The 10,858-nt window shown below is 41.8% G+C and overlaps 1 protein-coding gene across 1 annotated transcript in view; it reads left to right on the top strand.

The window, feature by feature from the left end:
* The window catches only part of SLIT3 (slit guidance ligand 3), a 953,284-nt gene that overhangs the window by 89,755 nt on the left and 852,671 nt on the right, over positions 1-10,858 (top strand). Inside the window, exon 3 of the mRNA XM_007939744.2 lies at positions 3,391-3,462. Coding sequence (XP_007937935.1) covers positions 3,391-3,462 — 72 coding nt within the window. The remainder of the gene's footprint in view (positions 1-3,390; positions 3,463-10,858) is intronic.

Genomic DNA, 10,858 nt, shown 5'->3' with positions numbered 1-10,858 from the left:
CTATTATTAGCTATTAGAGAGATGCAAATCAAAACAACAATGAGATATCATCTTGCTCCAGCACTAGTAGAAAGTTCAACAAGACAGAAAATAACAAATGCTGGCAAGGATGTGGAGATATTGGGACTCTGATAAACTGCTGGTGGGACTGTAAAATGGTACAACCATTGTGGAAAACAGTATGGTGATTCCTTAAAAAGTTGGACTTAGGAATACCATTTGATCCAGCCATTCCATTACTAGGTATATATCCTAAAGAACTGAGAGCCATCAGAAGAACAGACATATGCACACCCATGTTCATCAGCACTATTTACAGTAGCCAAAAGTTGGAAACAACCTAGATGTCCATCAACTGAGGAACGGATAACCAAACTATGGTACATACAGACAATGGAATATTATGCAATGCTAAAGAATAATGTAGAATCTGCAAAACACCGCATAACGTGGATGAACTTGGAGGACCTTATGCTGAGTGAAATAGGTCAATCACAAAAGAACAAATATCATATTAGTCCGCTATTGTAAAAGTCAAGGAATGGTTTATCTATGGAAGGAAATTTTCTTTGTTGGTTACCAGGGGTGGGAGAGGAGGGGAGAGAACACTGTTAGATAGATAGACACAAGTATTGATTTGGGTGAATAGAAGGGCAATGTACCAAATGTGAGTGACCAATATGGTGGCACTGAGGAACAGAAAGACATAGAGAGGTACATGGGATGTACAGACAACAAAGATGAACCCTTTTGCACATACAGTACTGCATTGTCAGTGAAGGCAAACATAGGTACAAGGGTGGATAGATGGGTGGACAGGTTGAACTATTAGGTATGTCTATGAAATGGGGAGTGTATCCAAGAACCTGTATAGGGTTGGCAGACAATGGTCCTGTAAGTTTATGTGAATGATCAGAATTCCCAGGTGTATAGCAGAGCTGACAAGGGGCAGGTTTGTAGTCACTGCTTGGTCACAGCCAGCTACCTAGAGGGACTGAGTAGTGGAACCTGTGGGCTTGGGACCATAATCACAGGGAACATCAAGTTCAATTGGCATAACATACTATACAAAACATTGTTCCACCTCCTACTTTGGCGACTAGCAACTGGGATCTTGAAAGCTAGCCAGCGGCCATCTAGATGCAACGATGGGTCTCTCCTCGTCCAGAGCAAAGAAGAATGAAGAAAATGAAAATTCATGGAAATGGTTAGTCCTAGTGACTGGTACACCATCTGATCTACAGCCTATACAACTATGAGACCAGAAGAACTAGATGGTGCCGGGCTACCACTGTCATCCACTTGGAAGGAGATCTATGTAGGAGATCCTTGGTAGAGAGGGAGAACAATGTGGAATAAAACTCAAAATCAGTTAGAGAAAAAAAAAAGGTGGTGGTGGGGGGGAGACCAGGCTTGCTGGTCCAACAGAGCCTGGTGGAACCACTGAGACCATGGCCCCTAGCTGCCCTTCAGGTCTGGAATTGAACCCACACCTGTGGCTTCCAACCAAACAAAAGATAGGCATATGAGCCAAACATTTACCTGAGGTAGATACATTCCTTGGAGAGAACAATCATGGGAGAAAGAAGGGCTGCTTATGCACAGAGAAACAGCTCAGGGGGCAGGAATGCATGGAGGGTGGATACAGGGAAGAGGTAACTATGGAGAGGAAGTGGGAGGAGAGCTGTTGCATTGTGGTAAATTGTGGTCAATGTCATGAGACAAAGTGTATGTGAACTGCTATATGGAAAGTGAATTTGCTCTGTAAATTTTTACCCAAATCACAATAAAAAAATTAAAAAAAAAAAATTGGTGGTTTGAGTGCATTCAGAGACACCTCTGGTGATCTACATCCAAAAAATCAGCCATTGAAAATCTTATGGAGCCCAATTCTATTCTGACATGGGTGAGGTTACTATGTGTCAAAATCAACTTGATGACAGTTTTTTTTTTTAACAAATTAAAATTAAAACATCATTGAAAACAAATGAAATACCTATTCAGCAGTGCTAGACTGAGTCTGAGAATCTTCATGGGTCCTAGACTAGGCTTTTCCTTCTAGTGGGCTTTGGCCCAGTGTCCTCTTTAGTTTTTCATTCTTCCAGTAAACATCTATTAAGTGGTTGCTGTACTAGGCGACTGGGTTAGGGCTGGGAGTGTGACGATAACCAAGTTCCTGCTCTCTTGGTCCTGAGGCACAGTGGGAGATGGACTTGAAAATTAATCATAAGGGTGTGAGTTTAATGCCTAAGGAGTGAAGGAGGTTATGAGTGTCTGAGAGATAAAGGAGTGTCTTGGAAAGGTTCCCCTTGAAATGAAGACCCACCTTCCCAAGAATGCTCTCCCCTTCCTGCTTTTCCTCTAGGTGCTCCAGGGAGGCTTTCTTCTGCCTGATCTGGAGAAATCCACAGCCCTTCCCAACCTCCACCTTCCAAAGAAACATTCTTAACTCACAGCTGCATCCCCCCTACTAAGTCCCACTCAGCCACCAATGGAATCAGCATCTTACCCTAGCCTGGGGTCAGCCCCAAATGGAAACTATGCAACTTCATTGCCTCCTTTCCCTACAGTTCAGCTAATCCACTTTAAACTGCCATTTTATTTTATTATTATTATTTTTTAAGTTAGGGAAACAAATGTTTCATTGTTCCCTTCTTAGGCTGTGCCATGTGCGTGAATCAAACTCACTTAAGCAGAGTGTTCAGGTTTTCTAATCACCTGCCTGGAGGACTTTGGGGTTCAGCAAGGTCCATGGCTAGGGGTAGCTAGGGAGACCTAGCTTTTGAGATTGTTGTCCTTATGGTGGGTGCAGCCAGACTCTGGGCGAGCTGAGTGCCAGGGCTCAGGCTGTTTTTTTCTGCCACAGGCAGTTATCTAATAACAATGCCTTCACCCTTTAGAGAGTGACCCAGAGAGAGGGTGAGCAGGGAAGGCCCTTTTCAGCAAGGTATTTTTGAATCCTTGGAGGAGGGAACTCCGAGGGAAGAGAGGCTGAATATATATATATATATATGTGTGTGTGTGTGTGTGTGTATGTGTGTGTGAGTGTGTGTGTGTGTGTGTGTGTGTGGTTTTTATAAGGAGCAGCTTTTACCTCTTCCTTTTCTGTGCAACATCCTGCAGTGCTTGGGGGGACATTTGCTGAGAACATTCTTAAAATAGAGGCATGGAAACCAATCTGTCAGGCAGAAGTGTGCAGGCGGCAAAACCCTGGTTTCCGTGATACCAAGCTGAGATGTGAGTTATTTTGTCCCACCAGCCTAGTCCTAGCTGTAGGGGCTTTGAGGATCACAGGAGGGGGTTGAGTGATCCTGCCTGCATAACCTGAAACCAAGCATGAGGACCCCGAGTCCACTTTGTCCTTGACCGTTGCTGCCTTTGTGGTTCTAGGCATCTGGAAGACAACCAGGTCAGTGTCATCGAGAGAGGCGCCTTCCAGGATCTGAAGCAGCTGGAGCGATTGTAAGTACAGGGTAACCTCCTTTCTTGAAAAGTCTTTTTTTTTTTTAAATCGGTGTCTTTGTGACCTTGCTAAAAAAAAAAAAAAAAAAGTTTCCAGTGTTCAATAAAGTTTTTCCTATTATATTTAAAGCAGATTAGATGCATGTTAAAGACACCTTGAGATTGACTTCAATTCCATGTCTTTAGAAGAGCTATATTTGGCATCTGGGGGTTGTTTTTCTTCTTCTCAGGCTTGAGTTCTCTCTTGGTATCTGTTCGTGGGGCTGGTTTTTGCCCAAGTTCCAGCCTTTCCTTTCATGGAGGAGGGAAGCCTGCAGTTATTCCTGTCATGGAAACTAGCACTAAATACTCTCTCCTGCTCTGCACTGGGGACATGCTTGCTCTGGGGCCTCTTATCCCAGCGCCCTCTCTGCCCTGTTCTCGTGGGAGAGGAAGGACGAGCGAGTGGGCGAAATCTTTGGCATGCTTGTGTCTCCTTTGAGTGAGCATCAGCTGTCTCAAGAAGCCCACACATTTCCACATTGGCAGTGGTTTAAAAATAGGCTGGCTGATCTGACTCTATCAGAGGGAGAGAGGAAAAGGGGTGGGTCTGGGAGATGGATGGAGCCGCCATTTGTTTTATTGATTAATGCTTTTGCAGACAACTCTTGGGTCACTTTGATGATTGGGCCTGCTCACATGGTTAAGAGGGCAGCGTCACCTTTCCTCGGTTAATCACATCTGGCAGCTCATAACATCTGGATATGTACTTTCTGCCCTAGAAGCAGTGATTGTCCCCAGGAGCACTTAGTCATACTGGTGGGCGGCTCTCTTGAATGCTTCTCTCCGAATCCTGGATGACCTGACATTTTAGCCTCCTCCGCCTGCAGTTTGGGGAAGTGGCTGCCACAGCTCACTGCTCTGCCAGGTTACCTAGAAGGGTCGTGCTCTATTTACCTGCTGTGTTGCCAAATCTGATTTACAGAGATGAGCTTGATGGCACTAACTTGCTAGCTTTATGATCTGCCATCTTTTCCTATGGAGTCAGTCCATTTGAGATGACTTGAGAAGGAGGAAGATCCTCATTTCTGTCAGAGGAAACTTGCCTGTTACTATGATGCAGAACAGCTTTCAGCTGAGCTTCTAGATTAAGATGGACTAGGAAGAAAGGCCTGGCTATCTGCTCCTGAAAAATCAGCCAGTGAAAATTCTACAGGTCTTAATGGACCAATCTGCAACCAGTCATAGGGATGGAACAGGACTGAGCAGTGTTTCAATCTGTTGTGCTTGGAGTTGCCATGATTTGAGGGCCAATTTTATGACAGTTAACAACAACAACAACAACAACTACATTACTACTCAGGAAAATCCTTAACTTCCCCTCTGTTGTATGAAATGTCTCATTTATTGCTCTCCTGCTGGGTCAGATGTCAGCCTATGGTCTGCTGTTGTTGGTTTGAAAATACTGCATGTATTTATTGTAAGGAAAAAAGTAATAAAAATAATGAATGTTGTATCTCTTGAAACTTTTTATTTTTCAGTTTCTTAAAACTTAAATTCTTCTCATAATTTAGACCAAGGAAAAAGTAAAACTATTTGTTGAACCGGGTTCGTTTGTGTGAAATATTCAACATTTACATGGAAAGACAAATGCGCAGTAATTTGTGAAAAGGCCACTTCTTGAATAGACTTCTGATTAGAAGGGTAAATAAATTCCCAATTTATTAATTTCATGCTTGTTGTGAGAGAACAAAAGGAGTACCTTGGACATGCCAGGAACTATGCCAGTATTTTACATGCTATCTGTTATTTTATTCCCATACAATTCCTATGAGGTGTTATTACCCTCATTTTGCAGATGAAGAAATGGAGACTCAGGGAGGTTAAGCCAAAGAATTGTCAGAGGTGGAGCCAAGATTCAGAGCCACATCTGTCTGACATCAAAGCCCACATCTTTTCATATTCCTGTACTGTACACATTAGATGAAGTGTGATCTTTAGCAGTGGCTCTCCACATAGCCTCTCACATATCCATTTAACTCCAGGGAATATCAGTGAAATCAGGACCTTTCCTTTGGCTTAGTGAACAAGGCTGAAATACTGTGCATATCTAGGGAATAAAAGGGACTACAATTCCAGAGTAAACCTGGGTATTTCTCTACTTTGGAGTAGTACTTGAGGGATGCTAACTGTTGTACTAGATAAACCTTCAAATCTTGGTGACTTAATACAGTGGACATTCATTTCTTATTGATATAAAACACAGTATCAGTGTTCCTGATTACTGGGCCTTTCTTCTCCAGGCAGAGACTGAGACTCAGGTGCTTCTGTTCTTTCATTCTGCTATCTTTAATCTTGGCTTCCATGACAGCATCAAACCAATGGAAGGGAAAACAACATGAGAGCTTGCATGTGGGGGTTGCAGGTAGTAGTATTGATTTCATGGGTTAGATCTGGAAGAATACATGTCACTTCCCCTTATATACTTTGGGCTAGAACTTAATCAGATAGCCACAGTAAACTTTAAGGAAGTCTGGGAAAGGTAGTTGAGCCATGTATGTAGAAGAGGAAACAGTCTTAATGAAGAGATAGCCAAGTTCTGACTTAGTTTACAAATGAGCTGAAGAAACACATGGTGAGGAAGAAGTATGGAAATATCGGCAGCTGGACTAGTATGCTCCGCTGGATTCGTTCTTATTGTTAGTTGCCATCAAGTTGGCTTCAGCTCATGGCTACCCCATATACAAAAGAACAAACATTGCCTGATTCTGCACCATCTTCACAATGATGGTTATGCGTGAATCTATTGTTGCAACACTGTGTATTTTGAGTGCCTTTCAGTCTAGGAGGCTCATCTTCCAGTATTGTGTGAACAATATTCTGCTGTGGTCTTAGGGTTTTCATCTTCTTTTTTGTTAATCAGTGGAGTAAGGCAAAGCTTTTTATTTACTTAACTTTTTATTGTAATTTGGGTGAAAATTTACAGTGCAAATCAGTTTTCCGTTCAACAACCCATACACATTCTGCTTCATGTCATTGATTGCATCCCCTTAGTGTAACATGGCTCATCCCACATCGTCCCTGTGGTTCTGGTTTCAATTCCTCCGTCTTTCCTAACCCTTCCTGCCTTCTGAACTTTTTCCTTGGGCAAGTGCTGCCCTTTTGATACCGAATGGTTGATTTTTCTAAGGCGTGCATACCTCCTTAGTGTTTTCTTCACCTTGTAGACTTTATATTGTTCGGCTGAAAATTGAGCCACAGGAGTGAATTCAGTTGCAGGTCTGAAGGGTAATTTAGGACCATAGTCTCAGGGGTTCCACTAGTCTCTCTCTGACTAGTAAGTCTTGTCTTTTTCTATTATTTTGAGTTTTGTTCCACTTTTTTCTCTCACTCTACCAGGACCTTCTAATGTGATCCCTTTCAGAACAGTCAGTAGTGGTAGCTGGGCACCATCTAGTTCTGATCTCAGGGTTGTGGAAGCTAAGATTCACATGGGCTATTAGTCTTTTGAACTAATTGTTCCATATGTCTTTTATTTTCTTCACTTTTCTTTGAGGAGAGACCAATAGTTGCACCTTAGATGGCTGCTCACAAGCTTTTAAGACCTCAGTCACTACTCACCACACCAGGATGTAGAACATTGCTTTGTGGATTATGTTATGCCAATTAACCTTAATGTCCTCTGATACTATAGTCCTGAGCCCCTAGGGCCAATGATTCATTCCCTCCAAGGTGTTTGGTTATGTCTAAGAAGTTTTCAAAACTTTACCCCCTATATGCTCTACTGCATTCGTGGATTGCAGCATATGTAAATACAAATGTAGAAATGTCCTTTGTCAAACATATACACACACACACACACATACATATATATGTGGGTGGGTGTGTGTTTGTATGTAGATATCATCCAATTCTCCTTCTATATATATACTTGTGGGTTATTGTTATTACTATTATTGCAGGATTATGTAACTAATAATAATTACCTCTGTTGCCTTTAACTCTTGTGCTCTTCCCAGTATTTTCCTTTGCCTTATTGTTTGGTGACTTCCCCCTTATTATATATAACCTTCCTCTTCACCCAAGTTAATATGTGCCTACTCTCTAATAAGTAGTTTCATTCTACTCCCACCCCAGTAACCATTAAAGAATATTTCTTGTGATGGGAAAACCTTTTCTTGACTTTTTATAATAGTGGTCCCATATAATGGTGGTATATCCTCTGTCAAACTTATATATATATATACATATATATATATATATAGACACACACACACACATATATATATGTATATATGTATGTAAGTATTGTCCTGAGTGAAATTAGGCATTTGACTGCTAACTAGAAGGCTGGCAGTTCAAACCCACCAGCCACTCCTTGGAAGGAAGATTGGGCAATCTACTTCCATAGTGATATCCCCTCAGAAACCCAAGGAGGGGTCACTATGAGTTGGATCTGACTTGACAGCAGTGACTTTGGTTTTTTGTTTTATATAATATTTATCTTTTTGTGAAGGACTAATTTCACTCAGGCCAGGCTGCAGTAAGCCATCCCCAGGACCAGTGGAAGGCAGGAGTTTTTGTGTGTGAAGGCACCTCAGGGCCAGGACACAGTAAGCCGGCCCTGAGACCAGTGGAAGGCAGGAGTTTGCACCCCAGGGGCAGGCTGGGTAAGGGAGAGGGGCAGGGGAGACCACGAAATGAGCAGAGCAGTTTGGAACAACTAAGGGAAACAAACTTGTCTGTCAGTTTGTTGTACTGTGGTGGCTTGAGTATCGCTGTGAGTCTGAGGCTATGCCACCGGTGTTTCAAGTGCCAGCAGAGTTACCCATGATGGACACCTTTTAGTGGAGCTTCCAGACTAAGACAGACTCAGAAGAAGGAAGAGGGCATCTACTTCTCAAAGAATTGGCTAACTGAAACCTTATTAATAGCAGTGAAACACTGTCTGATATATTACTGGAAAGCTTTATGAATAGCCCTGAAACATTGTCTGATATAGTGCTGGAGGGTGAGCCCCTCAGGTTGGAAGGCACTCAAATACTACTGGGGAAGAACTGCCTCCTCAGAATAAAGTCAAACTTAATGATGTGAATAGAGTAAAGCTATCAGGACCCCCATTTGCTGATGTGGCATGTCTCAAAATGAGAAGAAACAGCTGCAAACATCCATTAATAATTGGAACATAGAATGTGTGAAGTATGTATCTAGGAAAATTTGAGGTTGTCAAAAATGAAGTGAAACACATGAAGAGTGATGTCCTAGGCCTTAGTGAGCTGAAATGGACTGGTTTTGGCCATTTTGAATCAGACAGCCATATGATCTGCTGTGCCAAGAATGTCAAATTAAAGAAGAATGGCATGACATTCATCATCACAAAGAATGTATCAATATCTATCCTGAAGTACAATGCTGTCAGTGATAGGGTAATATCCATATGCCTACAAGGAAAACCAGTTAATACTACTATTATTCAAATTTACCCACCAACTACCAAAGCCAAAGATGAGGAAACTGAAGATTTTTACCAATGTCTTCAGTCTAAAATTGACTGTAATCAAGATGTGCTAATTATTACTGGTGATTGGAATGCAAAAGTTGGAAACAAAGACGAATCACCAGTAGTAGTTTGAAAACACAGCCTTGGTGATAGAAATAATGCTTGGGATCGCATGATAGAATTTTGCAAGACCAATAAATTATTCATTGCAAACATCTTTTTTTTACAACACAAAGGGCAGCTATACACATGAACTTTGCCATTCGGAGTACACGGGAATCAGACTGACAACATCTGTGGCAAGAGGCTCAATATCTTCAGCCAAAACAAGGCTGGGAGCTGTGTGTCTGATCATCAACTGCTCATATGCAAGTTCAAGTTGCAACTGAAGACAATTAAAGGAAGTCCACAAGAGGATACTGGGTAAGATGGCGGAATAACCAGACAAACAACACTGACACTCTTCAACAAAGAAAAGGGGAACCAGTTAGTGCAGACACAGAAGATAATCCTGGAGCCCTGAGCTTTGAAAGGAAAGATACAGAAGTGGACTAAACTCCAACTAATAGCATAACCTACATGAAAACACTGAAAAAGGAGACATAACGGAGCTGTGGTTTGTCAGCAGTCCTGATGGCACGGACAGTTTGGATATTGCCAAGTGGTATTAGCACCTAAGAATTAAGTTAAGAACCAGCCCTGCTAGCCAGTGGCTGCATGGAGCACTGCACTGGTGGCCAGTAAATAAAAGGAGAAGCAGCAAAGAGGGAGATGGGCTGAGCTGTGGACTTTTGCCTGTGTGGAAGGTGCAGCTATTTTGAATGTTTACAAGTGGTTTGAACATTTTGGATATTTAAAGCGACAACATTCTCTCAGATTCCAGGGACTTAAGAATAGGCTCCACTTGCCAGGAACCACAAGGACATTCAGGACACAAACAACTGGAAAGGTGTGATATTCCTTGTTACTTTTACACCTGACATGTTCTTGGTGAATGGAAGTGCGGCCATCCCTCACTCTCACTCACCTTCTGGACCAGATCCTAGTCTGTGTGCTCTAATGGAGCCTGGGTACCCTGCCCAGGTTTTTTTTTTTTTTTTTTAGTTTGTTTGTGTCTGTTTTAAAAATACTGCTATTTTTATTCTTTTTAATCTTCTTCTTCTTTGTTCTTCCCTTCCCAGGTTCCACTTTTCAGCTTTTTCTCTCTTCCCTGTTCCTGGTTCCCATTTTTTTCTTTCTCGTGGTTAATCACATTTCTTTTTCTCTTTGAGCATTTTTCTCATTTTTTTCTTCATTATTCTCCTACTCTACCTCTTCTATCTTATTGTTCCCTCCCCAGATGTTGCAGAGTTTTTCTTTTCTTTTCTTTCCTTTTCTTGGTGATTGCTCCTGTGTGTTTATGTGGTGTGTGTTTTCTCTGCTTGCTTTTACTTTTTTGTTTGTTGTTTTTGTCTGAATGGGAGACAGCAACTGTGCCCATATGACACAACCACACCCACACCTCCTGCAGCTCCACTTCCGAGTGAGGGCCACCAATTTTCCATCAACTGGCCAGCAAAAAACAACATCAAGAAGAGCCTGATTCACCCTTAACTGCTCTTCACAAAGAGTTAACAGAGATCTATATATAATGGCACCACAATATCTTGGCAACAGGAGACCATCACAGTCCATACAAAGAAGAAAGATAAAGCGGTAGAAATAAGGGAGCAGGATACAGACCCAGAACACATACCTGAAGAAGCAGCAGCATTGGAACTCCCTGATAAGGAATTCAAACGAATTGTATTTAGGTATCTTCAAAGGATTTATAGACAGATCAAGGGAAACAATGACAAAATTAAGGAAAACACAGACAAAACCCTAGAACAATTTCAGAAGAAAATACAAGAACAAAATGACAAAATAAATGAAAAA

Source organism: Orycteropus afer, unplaced genomic scaffold, assembly GCF_000298275.1.
Source record: "Orycteropus afer afer isolate SDZICR_OR568_19922 unplaced genomic scaffold, OryAfe1.0 scaffold00062, whole genome shotgun sequence".
Lineage (NCBI taxonomy): Eukaryota > Metazoa > Chordata > Mammalia > Tubulidentata > Orycteropodidae > Orycteropus > Orycteropus afer.
The sequence above is the reverse complement of the archived record's forward strand: the minus strand, read 5'-3'. Positions and strand labels throughout refer to the sequence as shown.